Genomic DNA, 15,077 nt, shown 5'->3' with positions numbered 1-15,077 from the left:
GAAACTTCAGGGATCACCTAGGTCATCCTAGAAATTTTATGAATAAAGCGAGGCTCCCAAATGATGATGTTGATAGAACCAAGACTGAAACCTAGGTTTCTGAGCTCTTTGTCAAATAAATGTTCCTTTCAAATCAAATTTAACCAGGTAGTTTACATCAACTCAGAAGAGTACTTTACCCCCCCCCCCGCCCCAACACACAAATCAAAACAATTATTGTTTTTAAAAAACACACAAAAAGAATTATATTCTACTGTAGTCAGTTTACTACCTATGATTTTTTTCAAAACCCAATTAAGAGTTTCTAGCCATAAAAATTTCTGTCCAATTACTCTCTTGTGACTTTCAAACCACCGCACTTCCCCCTCTTTCTCCACCTCTCTCTAAAAATGGTGCAGATGGGCAGCAGAAATCAGTTATCTATTTACATTCTACTCCTACCATATTTAAGGTACCTTAACCATCCACAACATAATTCTAAGGGAAGAGTTGGTTTCTAACAGTATCTGTTAGTATCAATTTCATGTTATTCTACTTCACAGATTAACTTAATCATCAAAGAAACTGATTTTAGAAAAGATACATTCCACTAGCCCAATGTGAAAAAAATACTGACAAGCATATCTGCATATTTTATTCATTTCTGAACTTTTCATGTTTCCCACAATGAATCTTTATCAAAAGTCAATAAGCTGACATTAGGAAACATGCCATGAGCTCACCTAAGTTCATTCTTCAGTATGTATGAACAAAATAAGAAAGAAAAGTGTATTCAATTTTGAGTCAAATCTTAGTCTATTTAAACTGTATAGAATACCATCTAAGCTTTTGAAATTATCAATATAGTTCATAAAAGTTACCTCTGTATTCCATAGCCTTTTTAAATTTGTGTTCAAAGTAATATCAAAAAGTAACTTCCTAAAAAATAAACTTCATAAAACTGTCAACGTCTTATTCAGGCTTTTACCTGCTCACTAAAATACAGCTAAGTTCTTCAGGTTTGAGTAAAAACTCTAAAATCAAGTGCCAATAGTTTTTTAACAGACAAAACATTTTTTACAAAACTAAAAGGAAATTTAACCAAATATCTTAAAATACATTTCATCTGAATTCTTAGGGAAGGAATAGATACTTAACTCCTTGAACGTTTCTCTTAACAAACACCCTTACCCCCTAAGCAAATCATTAATTAAAACAGATCGCTTTGTTTGCGCTAACATCATATTTGGGAATGCTGCAACTCTTTTATAATCTGTTTTAGCCCCTGCAGAGAGATCTCAAAAATAATTGTCTAGGTGTAGCACACATGTATGTGGACATATATAGGTATACATATTTTTAATCATTTTTTAACCTCAAATTTGAACTTCTATCAGCTGTGTACTCTTGGGCAAGTTATTACATATTTCTGATATTCAATTATTTCACCTATGAAATGGAGATAACAGAACTTACCCTTGTGGGTTGTTGTGGTTATAAGGACTGATTCAGAGTCGGCTTATCACCTGCTATACATTTTCTAAACACGTAACCGATCAGTGGAGCATCTCATAGTCAACTATGAAATTTCCTTTATCTTGTTTCTATCAACTAAATTAGCTGCTCATTAATTTTAAAACATCAAACAATGTGACTCTTGCCAAAAAAAAAAAAAAAAAAGGATATACTGGTAGCAAGAAAGACATGCGCTCTTTGCCTGGATCTATTTTTAGGAATGGTTTAATTATTTTCACCCCTAGTGTTAACACTGGAAAATAAACAAACGGGTGAAAGGCATCACCAAAAAAAAAAAAAAAAGGGAAAAAAGGTCACTCTGAGATTAAGAGTTTCATAATAGCACTCAAAAGTGGACGGGAATGAAGAAAACATTAGATTACTTCTCGTTCACTAGTAGTCCTCACTAACACAAAGCAGGCCAGAATTTGCAAAGAAGTTTAAGAAGAATTGTTGAATTATCGATTCACACTGTTCCAACTACAAGATTGCAAGGGTCCAGGTTTGAAATGTAACCACTGAGAAAACTGTGATTCAATAGTTGGTTTTCAATGAATCACAACTTTACCATGCCAAAAGTACTGAATTTTTTTCGTTATACAGTCACTTCATACGGGCAGAAAGCATTCATTAGTTTCCACAGGGCAACGTATTTGCACCCACATATTATTAATCTCACCTAAATAAGCAGGGAAAAACTGACCCTGATTCCCTTGTCAGTCAAGAAAAGCATGATAATTAATAATTATGACACTACTAGCTACCTGGTGTTCATAATTATCTATGGAAAGATTGAGGCTACAATTAGAAAACTGCCAAAGAAACAACTAAATATTTTGTTCCGAATCACCGTCTTCTGATAAAATAAGGTCTGGTGATGGGTTCATTTTCTATCTAAAAAGAACCCTGATGTGACTAGACACTTCAAACCGTGTAGCTACACAGATATATACCATACTATTTTCTAATTCATCTTAATCTATTAGTGAAACATAAGCTTACCGGGAAAGGAAAAATGTTGTCAGCCCTGTTCAAGCTATCTTCCATCCAGGATTTAGGAGCAAAGGCAGAGCTGGGGCGAGCATACTTCTGGAGCTGAATATGATTGCTTGCAAAATTCTTCTTCAAAGGCGAGATGGAGTTCAGGGGTGTTATTCCACCATTCAGCCCTCTGCGGTGATCTCGGCCTTGGGAGCCTCCCCAGCCACCATATCCGCCACCTCCGGGGCTCCAGGAAGAAGATGGGGTTGGAGAGGGGCTCTGGTAGCTGCTCCACGGAGAAGGGGGTTTGTTAAGATTATTCGCCAAATGAGGGAGCTGGTTAAAAGCAGCACTTCTATGTGTGAAGGGTGGGGGATGGGGGCTGGCAGGAGACCTCCTCTGCTGCTGATGCTGGCTGTGATGATGCTGGAAATGAGGGTGATGAGGGTGGTGCTGTGAAAGAGGCCCGAGCTGAGGGGAGAAGCTGCCTCCAAAGCCCGGGCTGACGTGATGGGGAAAATTTTGAAACAACAGAGCACCGTTATTAGCCGACGCAGCAGGGACCCCTCCCTGATGGAAAAAACTTGCATCTTCATTGATTATGGTAGAAGAAGAAGGCGCTATCGCTGCTGACCAGTTACTGAAGCCGGTGAGAGAGGACGCACTGGATGTCAAGGGTTGGGTCGAAGTACCTAGCCCCGTGGCCTCCTGGTAATCGAAGCCTGTCAACACTGGTGATTCGATTCTTATCTTCTCCTTCCCATTGCCATTTTCCGAAGAATTGTCCCCTTGATTTTCTTCCGACTTCGCCTTCTCCGTTTCAGGCAGTATTCCAGTTTCTTGGCCTGGACTCGGGGACAGCTGCTGCTTCTCTAAGGGGTCTTGCTGCTCCTGCTGCTGACTTTTTGCTTTTTCTGACCCCAAGATCTCATCCTGAATGTTGTGGGTAGCGGGAGCAGGAAAGAGCCAGGCTGAGCCAGCACTGCTGCCGTTGGCAGCTGTGTTATTATTTATAAAAGCAGCAGGGCTGGGGGTGGCATTTTGGTGATGGTGTGGAGGCTGCAGATGTGGATGGAATCTGACTGGAAAAGCAGATTTATTCCCAGTATTGCTTTGCACTAGCACTCCAAACCCGTAATCCCCCATTTATTATTTTTAGGATCAGAATCTGCTCAGCCAAAAATGACAACCTGATGTCTCCTGTCTCTTTTTGCCCCCACCCCTCTATTCAAAATTTCAGTTGTTTGCTTGCTTGAAATCTGATGTATAGCTAGCTCAACAATTGCAGCTTATCACCCTAAGGAGTTCTGATTTGGAATTCTGGTCTCTGAAAGAAGAAAAAAATTCACAACTACAAAAAAAAAAATTTCTTAAAACATTGACATGAATCCAATTGGGCTTCTTTCTAGGAGGGAATAAAAATGGAGAGGGTAAAAATCAAGTCTTTGGTTAGTAAAATAGGCGCTTTCTTTTTCCAAAGGAAAATGTACATGAATGACAAAAACACAGCTTCTCAAGCATCTATGGATGTAGAAGAATAAGCATTGAGCAGAGTAAAAATATATATATATATATATAATTTAACAATCACATAAGGTCTTCCCCAGCAGTTTAGATTCACTCACATAAAAATTAGAATAGGGCTAAGGGGAGAATACGTTCTTTTCTTGGCAGCTTGGTTAAAAAAAATCAGGAATAATTTAAGAACATTATATATTATATATTTATATAGATAGATTATATTAGGTTATCTGGGGCTGGGAGGGGGGGTGAACTCCTGGTTGCGGGAGAGGAAGTCAGCATGGACTAATGGAAAGATGATCGCACGGAGCTCTCTGCTGTTCCTGGTCCTGCTTCTGCTCTTTCGCAGGGCGCAGCTGTGGCCTCTGGGGCTGCTCCTGAGGCTCCGGGTGCAGATCCTGCTGCGGTCGTCGTCCCTGGGCTCCCCCCGGCCTCCTCTCCCCCATGAAAGGGGCTGGAAACACCGGGCTCTCCCTCGGCGGGGGTGGGGAGGGAGCGTGATCGGGAGGGATTAGCGAGACGCGACGAGGGCGAGCTGGCGGCCTGGGGGTGCGGGGACCCAGCGGGCGACCTGGAAGGTCCTGCGGTTTCTGCCTCTTCCCCTCTCTGCGGCTCCGGGGTTTTTTTCCCTCATGGGACCCAGGGGCGGTTTGTTCAGTTCTCTCAGTTCGATTCTCCGCACGGGGGGGGAAAAAACAAAGAGGGAAAAAAAGTAAAAACCCACTACCGTAGTTACTCTAAAGGAGAAAGGCCTCCCCCCTTGGCTCTATCTCTCTTTTCTCCCGGATCTTTTTTTTTAAACTATAATTTGGAAGGCTTTTGTTTCTCCTCACGGTTGCTGGGCCGCCGCCGCCGCCGCCTCTTTACCCCGGTCCCGCAGTCCCCGCTGTCGTGGCTGCGGGCTCCGCCTGGCTCTTCTTTTTCTTTCCTTCTTCCTCCTCGTCCCCCTCTGCTGTGGCCGCTGCCACCGCCGCCGCCGCCGCCACCGCCTCCCGGTGCCCGGGTCCCGCAGCCGCGGCTGAGTCCTTCTCCTCAGGACCGAGCCGAGTGAAATGACAACCAGCTGGAAAGACCGAGAGACACTTCCGGTTCGAAGAGGGAGGGGTGGGGTAACGCGGATGCCCCGCCCACCCCTGCCTAAATACCAATCGTCTGCTAGAATTCCAAGGGGACCACGCCTCCAAAGCTCAGTGCCCCTCCCAGGAAGGTCGAAAAGTGAGCCCGAGAAACGCCCCTTCCGTCTGCGCCTCGCCCAGTGAGGCCCGGCGTCTGGAGTCCGATGCCCCCACCCAAAGCGAGCGCAGCTGGTCGCCATCTTTTGTGTGGGCAAAGGATTCCTTCGACGATTACTTTCGCCAATAGGGCTTTGCCGAAAGATCGAAGAGGGACGCGCTGAAGAGAATGGACTCTTCACACACTATGGCATGAGGTTAAGGTGTTAGGAATAAAAGTGGTAACCCGTGAAACCGCGGATGAACGGGAGGTCTGCCCTGAGTAAAGGTGGTGCCCCAAGCATCACGTGCTCTGGCCTGAGCTCCGCCCCAGAGGGATCTGGAAGGGGAGGCAGTGTTGCCAGCAGCTGTGCGGTGCCTAGAACTGCGTATGCCCTTGCCCAGAACGCAGACCTCATGAGGGACTCTCCTCCAGTCACTTTCCGTTTCCGCACCCGCACCCCCCTGTCCCCAGCCTGTCTTAGGTTCGCCTTTGATGCAGTCTCCCAGGCACAGAGATGTAGCGCTCGTGGGCGTCAGCGGCTCAGCTCCCACCCCCATCCACCGGGGAGACAATTTTATCCTAGGCCTCCGCGTGTGCAGCTCTCTTCTGTGGCTGCCCACCGCCGAGAGGATAATGGCCACGCTCCTTAGTCTGGCGTTCAAGGTTTTCCACCTTGTCCACAATGCATCTTACTGCCTCGTCTCCCTTCAGACATACAAGGGGAGTTCCAAAAAGTAATGCAAAAAAAAAAGGATTTGCTGCATATGAGATGTCTTCAAAAGGGTTATGGACAGTGCGTGATCTAAAAGAAAAAAAAAAAAAAAAAAAAAAAAACAAAAAGAACACTATGCTTGAACTGCAAAAAATGTTCTGCACCAAAATAAACTTGTCCTCTAAATCCATTTTTCCACGAACATGTTGAAATACCCTCAAACTGCCAGTGTGTTTTTCCGTGCCCTTCTCTTCAACATCCGATAAATTCTATAGTTTGAGAAATCAGTTCAAAAGCTACCAACTCTGTCTTCTGAATTCCTTCTTCTAAAAGTGTCTACGCCCGTATGTATCTTGCTTTTGCTTATCACACTATCTTGTCACAGTTGGGTGTTTCTCCCAGAGCAGTGTGCCACTCTGGACTCTTTGAGGAGTAAACGGGGATAGATAAGAGGCATCAGTGAATGAATCCTGACGCCATGAATGAACAAATGGGCAACCATGAGAACTTTCCCAGAGGACCATCCCCCATTGCCAAGCCTGAATTATTTAGTCCTTTGCACCATTTGGTTTGGCGCTCACATCTCTGTCATCATTTAGGTTCTTTGTTTGCGGCTCAAGGGTTCCACCTTGTTCGGCTTTGTGTTTTTCCACCACTGTGAGGACCATGGAAGCCTAGGGTAATGCCTCACTCTCAGCTCAGATTTTAAAGGTGTTGACTGTTTTACTTTAGCAAGAAATGGGGGAAAAATCAACATAGAGCTGAAAGTGACCGGAGCAAAACATCGGAAAAAGATAGGGGGAGTAACAAAAAATCTTATGAGCAAAGATGGCTTCCAGTTCACCCCGAGAGTCCCCTGCTAATGGTTCTGAATTCTCCTGCCTAAATCTCTCAATGCTGCAGCACTGCCATGGGCCCTTAATCATCATGAGCGCGAGCCTCCTCTCTGTAGCTCTGAGTTCTTGGGCACAAGGCTTGTGCCTTACTCTTGTTTGTTCTCCACGGCAGGACATGCCTTGAGCTGTAGCTGCTCCAGTTAGATGAAGTCATTTCCCCCAGGATGGTTTCTCTGACTGTCCCTCCTTGTAGCATCTCATAGATTCTTCTCTTTTAATTATTGCGGGCTACCGGTGGGTTGGTGTCTTGAAGGCAGAGACTGTGTCTGCTCTCTGTCCCTAGCGGCCCGCAGAGAGTCTGAGACAGAGCCAACTTGGGATGTGTTTATTGAATGAATGTATGAATGTGCCATTCCCAGTAGACAGTTGAAATTTTCTTGGAACTATCAGTTTTTCTCAGTGACTAAAATGGCAGCCACAGCTTAGTGGAAAAAGAACTACCTTTGGAACCAAGTAGCCCCAGGTTTGAATCCCGGTCCTGCTGCTTCCTAGTTGTATGGCCCCAGGCATTATCTTTGCAAGCCATGGGTTTCTTAGGGATGAAATGTGTGTGAGATTTCCTCCCTCTCTAGATTTGTGAATTGCAGGAGCTACAGGTAAGGGCTGACCTGCTAGGAGGAGTCCACAGTATTAGTTTCTTAACATACTAAGGGCAGAGAATTGCATCACACGCATCTTTTGCCTAGAAGCAGCTGTATGCACAAAGGAATCCAGGAACCTGTCTTGGTTTGTAGAAGGCACACCCAGAGCCGCCGTCTGGCGCTGCAGGGTCAGTCTGGTCTTTGAAGGCACCATCAACTGTGGGCAGTAGGTTTGGGCTGGGCTGAAATTAGGAGGATCGCTGGTTCCTGCTTGGGGACCAGGGACAGAGGAGAAGGAAGGGGAAAATCAATTCTCTTGGGTCAGTTGCCTACTTAGAAACCTAGGATACCCAACCCAGGGCTGCCCTCCTTGAAAACATTCTGGTTTCAGCAACTGTCCTGCGGTATCCATGACAACAATTTAGCAGCTCCATTTAGGCTCTCCAAAGGCATCTACGGCTGCAGATGAGTGCTGGCTTGAACACTGTGCTGGCAGAAGAGAGCCCTTCCCATGAAACGCATTCCCCGGGAAGCTTTCAGGCTGCAGGGAAAGCAAGCTCTACCCAAACATTGAGATGCTACCAGATTTTTTTAAAAATTAAAACTAAAAGGAAAACTCCCTTCCTGTCTAATGCAGCAAAGATGGACACTTCCTGGTGGAGATGTCTTAGGCTAGGGAATTCCCATACCCGGCTGGCTACTACCCAGTTCCCTCTGGGTTTTGAGGTCAACCACACCTCAAACGTGGAGCCTCCCAGGAAGCAGGATCTTAGTATCGCCTCCACTAGCCTTGGCAGTGACTATAAATCTCACCCCATAATCACACAGGATGAACTCAGCCTTAATGTCTTCTACCACTGCCCTCGACATGTACAGTGTCAGCCTTCTCCCAACAGTCTACACCCAAGCTCCCCAGAGCCTGTCTAATGACCTCAATGATCAGGGCCACCACCTGGGTGTACACTGTCAACTCCATAAGGTACCACGCACATGTGGCATGTGAATGCCACCTCCTGGAGTGGTCCAACACAGCTGCTGGCTTCACTTCATTTCTGTGAGACATGGACACAGTATACAAAAAAAATTTTTTTTTTTTTTTTGCAAAATCCACCTGGTATTACTGTCAAGTTCCTGAGTATATGCTCGTTGAATGTAGAAGTATTTGAAGCAGTTGATCCTATTAGAGTTAGTGGCCCAGGAGCTCTCTGTACTTGAATTAAAGGACACAGTGTCCTTGATGTTGGTTTTGGTTGGGGAGCTGTAGTGAGGACAAGTCTGGGCAGGTATATGGTTCAGTCCCTCAAGAGATTAATACCAGCAGTTATTTTGCCTGGCAACATTAATAAGCATTCTAATGTAGTGGTGCAATATATATTTTAATGAATCTTAAAAAATAATATTCAAAGGCAGGTCCTGCAAAGGTAGGAGAGAGAAGGATGGCATAACTTTTGCAATGTCCTCAGACCTCACTGCTATAAAGCAAGCGGGGCGGAAATCAAATCAAGGCCCCAAAGCAGATTTTATTAAATTCTACCTCTGAACTTCACCCTGTTTCTAACCTGGAAAGTGTGCATGCTTACTTAGAAAGTACCATTTTTTTAAACAACTAATTGCTGAGTTGTGTTGTCTCCTTTTGTTTGTTGTTTTGCAACCTGTGTAAGCCCTCTGTATTTTAACCACTCTTTTCCTCCTGCCTTCCTATTCAAGGTCTGATCATTAACACAGAGTCCATGTTAACAAGCCATTTTGTGGAGAGTGGTGAATCCAGTTCTTCCGAAGCATTGTTGTTGAATAACTGGTTTGGAAAAGTCCCAGACTTCAGAAAGGCTTCTCTCGAAATAGCCCTGTCCTGGCAAAGATGGAGGTGAGCTGGAACGGGAGGCTGACCTTCCAAACTGTGGCCTGCATCACATGGGCTGACTTGGATGCTTCTGTGGCTCCCGCCACCTATGTGGCCAGACTGCTGACCCAGATTACCCCTTGCCGTTTGGAATAAGCACACGTGGCTTCCTGTATCAAACCCAGGGCCATGCTGCCCAACAGCTGCCGTCTCACACTCTGTACCTAGGCTGGAGGATTTGCACCTGTCATGCTGGGCAAATAGCTTTCCAGAGCCTGCAGAGAAACTGGGGAGGCTGGAGGTTGGAGAGCCTGGAGTCAGAGATCAAACTTCTAGCCCCAGCAGAGCCATGAACTCACAGACATAGGCCCAGTGTGTCTGACCATTTCCTTATGGCAAGAATTTGTATTACAAAAAGGTTTTCAATTCTGAACCCTTAAGAAAAATTAAAAACAGCTAAGAAAATCATCTTTGTGTGTTTAAAAAAAACTAAAAATGGTCCTTTCCCATTGTGTTTAAATTTCTTGCTATTAGAGTATAAACGTTCCTAGAGTACAATGATAAAAGTTGAATTGTCAGCAGCCCGCTACAAACTTCGAGTGTATCTGTCTCTAGGGGAACTTATCAAATCCAAAGTCCCAGGCCACGTCCTAAGATACTCTGATTCTGTTTTCTCATACAATCATCAGATAAAAGAATGAGAGAGCACAGGAAAAAAAATAAGAATGGCTAAAATCAGAAGTTCCTTTCTCATGTGAAAAAACAATGTGAGTCATTATAGAGCTGGTGGCTGGTTTCAGGGAGTCCTGAGAAACCCAGCTTCCTTGTGTCCCTTTGCTCTTCCTTCCTCAAAATGCGACTTAGAAATCCACAATGGCTAAACTAGCTCCAGCCATCGTATCTGCATTCCAGACCAAAGGATGCAGGAAAAGATGAAGAGGGATGTAATTCTTCTCTTTGAAGAAACTTTTCAGAAGACAACACCGATCACTTCCATTCTGCTGTAATTGGCCACACCTTGGCCATGTGGCCACACTGGTGGCAAAAGACGTTGGGTAATACAGCCTTTATTCTGGAGTCCTAGGTACTTCATTAAAAACCAGGGTTCCATCACTGTGAGGAAGGGCAAGATGCTGTTTGGGGGCTGGGGGCTGAAACTCAGCTAGGTTTAGTGACTTACTAGAGGTCTTTGTTGCCAACTCAATGTCTTCATGTCACAGCTGAAGAAACAGGCTGAAGTAAAGGCCTGCTCTAAAATAACCCAGGAGGGGCTGGTGCTGTGGTGCAGTGGGTTAAGCCACTGCCTGGGGCGCCGGCATCCCCTATAGGCTCTGGTTCGAGTCCCAGTTACTCCGCTTCCAATACAGCTCCCTGCTAATGTGCCTGGAAAAGTAGCGGAGGATGGTCCAAATTCTTGAGCCTCTGCACTCACATGGGATACCTGGAAGAAGCTTCTGGTTCCTGACTTTGGTCTGGCCCAGCCCTGGCCATTGTGGCCATTTGGGGAGTAAAGCAGCAGATGGAAGACCCCCCTCTCTCTGTCTCTCCTTCTCTCTTTCTCTGTAACTGTATCTTTCTAATAAATAAATAATAAATCTTTAAAATGAAATAATCCAGGAGCTGGTGTGGTGTAGCAAGTTAAGCCAGCATCTTATATGAACACTCATTTGAGTCCTGGCTGTTCCACTTCTGATGGAACTCCCTGATAATGTTCCTGGGAAAACAGCGGAAGATGGCCCAGGTCCTTAGGCCCCTGCCACTCATATGGGGAACTCAGATGGAGTCCTAGCTGCCTGGCTTTTTCCTAGCCCAGCCCTAGCTATAACAGCTATTTAGGGAGTGAACCAGTGAATGAAAGATCTCTCGCTCTGTCTTTCCCTTTCTCTCTCTGTAACTCTGCATTTCGGATAAAGAAATAAATCTTTAAAATAAATAAATGGGTTGGCACCATGGCACAGCGGATTAAAGCCCCAGCCTGTAGTGCCTGCATCCCATATGGCCAGTTCATTTCCTGGCTGCTCTACTTCTGATCCAGCTCCCTGCTAATGGCCTTGAAAAGCAGAGGAAGATGGCCAAGTCACTGGGCCCCTGCATCTGCGTGGGAGACCTGGAAGAAACTCCTGGCTCCTGGTTTCGGACTGGCTCAGCTCTGGCGGTTGAGGCCATTTGGGGAGTGAACCAGCAGATGGAAGACCTCTCTTTCTCTCTCTGTCTCTGCCTCTCTATGTAACTCTGTCTTTGAAATAAATAAAATAAATCTTTTAAAAAATGAAATAAATGAACATAGATGTTTTGTCCAGGTATCTTAACATAGAGCTCTTTCCCTTGCCCAGTGGTTCTTGAATTATAGCGTGAATCAGAGTCACGTGGAGGACTAGTTAAACCAGAAGAGACTCTGACTCAAGCGGTCTGGCGTGGAGCCAGAATTTTGCATTTCTAACAAGTTGCCAGGTGATGCTGATGCTGTTGTTTGATGAACACACTTGGAAAACCAGTGATCCACAGGACATCCTTGTCTGGGCTTAACCAGGGGCCTTCAGTTCAATGTGACCAACTGGACCCATCCTGTTCCCTCCCAGCCCTAGGCCTCCTCCCTCATTTTTTAGCTCATTTAATTGTACCATGATTCATTTTGCTGGTCACCTAAGCCAAACTTAGGGCCATTTCCGACTCCTCCTTCCCCATCCTGTTGTAGTAGATGACCAGGTTTTCTCTCTTTAGCTTCTCCTTTTCCTCTCCATCTCCTGCTTGGCTCAAGTGTGGCCACTCCTTACCTGATTTTTTTTTTTTTTTTCCTTTAGCAAAGGCCATCTTCAGTGTTCATACTTGGCCTTTGGAATCCTTCTGAGAGGGGAATCTAATCGCATTACTCCATTGCTTACATACTCTGAGTGCTCTGGGATTTCCTCAATTGTATTTCTCAAACTTCAGTGATGTTTATTCTAGAATCACTATCTTTGCCATACTGGAGTAGCTCCTGCACTGTCACTTGTTGACTACCTTTCTGCACACTGGCTTACTTCAAAGAACATCTTCTTAAAGAAATGCACAGCACAGCAGTTAAGATGCCACTTGAGGTGCCCATGTGTCATATCAGAGTGTCCAGGTTCAAGTCCCAGATCCCCTTCTGATTCTAGCTGTCTGCTAATGCACAACCCTGGGAGGCAGCAGGTGCTGGTTCAAGTACTTGGATCCCTGCCACCCATGTGGGAGAACCAAATTGAGGGCTGGGCTCCTGGCCTTGGCCTGGTCCAGTCCTGACTGTTGTTGGCATTTAGGGAAGGAGCCAATGGATGGATGATATTTCTCTCTCTCTCTCTCTGCCTTTCAATAAATATAATTTTTTTAAAGTAAGAGAAATGTAAGGGGTATTCAACAGTTCATGAGAAATGCAAATCATGAAAAACACTATGTGTGTGTTGCCAAAATAAAAGAGTGCCAAAAATAAATTCCTCCTTTAACTCTAGTTTTCCACAAACTTTTTGACATACTCTTGTATACATTCAAGGAAATTTGATTCATACCTCCAAATGGAACATTAATCACTCTCCGTAACCAAAAGGTGACTACCAAAACTAAAACAATGGAACAAATTAACGGTATTGAATTTCTCCTAGGCCCTGAGTCTGAGACCTTTCTCTTTGTCAAAAGGGGAGATTGATAAGCTTGAACAGAGGCATTATAGACTTTGTAGCCCAGTTTCGGAAAGCCCTCTTTATGTGATTAGAGGGACTGAAAGAAACGGAACAGGACTACATTTCTCACGGTGTGATTTAAGTTGGTGCACAGAGCTGCCTGTGTGCCACCTGCAGTCATCTCACGTACCCCACAGAGAAAGGGCCCAAAACCTTTGGAAAATCCTGCCAGCTGCCCTCGACACTGCCTCAGGGCCCTTGGCAGCCTGACGTCAAGGTAGAGTTCCCGGCTGATCTCTTGCAGCTCTCCGGCAGGTGGTCTTGCTCCAAGCACTCTGAAAACCCCGAGCTTCCTCAACTCACTGATGGTTATGAACGCTATTGGCCATGAGTAACAGAATGCACGGGCCACAGTGCCTGAATCTGTTTGAGGCGATTTTTGTCCGACATCAAGAAGGCCAGGGCTGGGCAGTGGCTGGTGCTTGTAGATCAGGGGCGTCAGGGCTCTGGAGTGGACTCTCTGGATGTTCTTGGCCTTCTCTTCAGGGTCTCACAATGCCTGCCACAATTCCAGTCCTTCCACAGAGCCCTCAGAAGCAAGACACAGAGAGCTGCCAGGAGCCTGGAGTTTCTCATCCTGAGCTGTCCTGTGATCAGGGAGGGAAAGTCTTTTCCGAAGTCCTGCTAACACAACTTCCTGGTGTATCTTGGTGTATCTACCTGGGCCACGTGCCTCGGTCTAGACTAGACCTGGGCCTGCCTTCCCAGCAACTGAACAATCCCAACCCAAACCATCAACAAAGGTTAGGATCCTGCGGGCAAAGGGGGAAGGGAAAGTCTTTGGAGGGGCTGACAAGCTTCTCCCATCCTTATGGCACAATGACTTGAGGTCTATTTGCCAAAGACACCTGCTGTGTTTGCCTATGCAAATGTCCTTCCTCCAGTGGTCTTCCATGACCCACAGCCAAGGAGGGTGTCTTCTCCTAGGTTGGGGCAGGCACTTGACCACCTAATTCATTATTGAGGCCTCACCCACTAGAGTTACTTGCCCAGGTCAGGAACTGTTACCTTTTGTCTGTCCCCTATGGCTGGCATTATGCTCAGCACACAGTAGGCCTTTAATGAGTGTTTGTCAAACTAAGATTGAATTCATCATTATTTTCTTTTTCCTATACAAGTCATCAGTAGATCCAAAGTAATACATTTTGGGTTGGATTTAGCAACAAGTCACAACTGTTCCAGTGTTCTGGAGCATTTTACAAATAGTACTCTGGGTGTTATTGTGCTCTTGGGCTGTTGTTGCCTCCCACACCTAATAGCGTATGTGAAGTTACTATTGGCATAACGCTTCTCCTGCATTGCCAATCTCCTGGCAAATCAGTCAGTGTAAATCCAGGAGAGTGATTTTATAAACTCTGTAAACCATTTCAATCTTGTGTAAAACACATTATACGGGGTAATAGCTTCGTTTGGCCAAGTCATCTTAGGTATCGTTCCACGATTGCATTAAGCTAGTCTTTATTGATATACCGTCAATGTTAAACAGCTTCTTAATGAAGTGGCTGGCCTTCTAGACGTTGAACACTATGTGCATACACACATACACACACACATTTACATATAAAGTTTGCCCCACCCAAAAACAACTGTAGAGGCAGTAATTATACACCACGAATGAGCAGCGTCACACATAATTGAGTGTGCCCATTTCTAGTATAGTTGAGTTGATGCTCAAGAAAGGGTTTCTCGAAATGACCTAGCCCCCCAGACGTACCTTGGCGTTCAACAGCCCATGTAAAATATAATCAATGCATAAATAATTTAGCAAGGGAAATAGGTAGCATTGTGAGCACACTTCTGCGCTGCCATTATTTAAAAGCCTGGCAGCTTGGTAGTTAGAAACCACTGCGTCCAGGGCTGCTGTAATTCACCATTTGCTCGGAGTCGAAATGAGGCAGAGGAAATCGCCAGGCCCCTGGCTCATTTTTTATTTAGAGGCAGTTTTTTTAATCCATTCAACCATTTAGGTTCCAAAAATAGAAAGGGGAAAATGAAATAAACACACTTCAAATTAAGACGTTTAGCAACTGCTTGGAGTCTTCATTAGGCAGAGCCCAGATAATATGTTTGAAGCAAGGTTCTACAAACTTTGAGGTACATGGTGAGAGTTAGAAATTAATTTCTCTGTGTCTGTGTATTTCT

General features: G+C 45.1%; 1 protein-coding gene across 4 annotated transcripts in view; it reads right to left on the bottom strand.

Annotated features, from left to right (window-relative positions):
• CPEB4 (cytoplasmic polyadenylation element binding protein 4) overlaps positions 1-5,083 on the bottom strand; it is a 72,265-nt gene extending 67,182 nt beyond the window's left edge. For all 4 annotated transcript variants that reach the window (XM_002710388.5, XM_008255397.4, XM_008255398.4 and 1 more), the window contains exon 1: positions 2,497-5,083. In XM_002710388.5, coding sequence (XP_002710434.1) covers positions 2,497-3,621 — 1,125 coding nt within the window. In that variant the 5' untranslated portion in view covers positions 3,622-5,083. The remainder of the gene's footprint in view (positions 1-2,496) is intronic.
• Positions 5,084-15,077: the final 9,994 nt, after the last annotated feature.

Source organism: Oryctolagus cuniculus, chromosome 6 (genome assembly GCF_964237555.1).
Source record: "Oryctolagus cuniculus chromosome 6, mOryCun1.1, whole genome shotgun sequence".
Taxonomy (NCBI): domain Eukaryota; kingdom Metazoa; phylum Chordata; class Mammalia; order Lagomorpha; family Leporidae; genus Oryctolagus; species Oryctolagus cuniculus.
The sequence above is the reverse complement of the archived record's forward strand: the minus strand, read 5'-3'. Positions and strand labels throughout refer to the sequence as shown.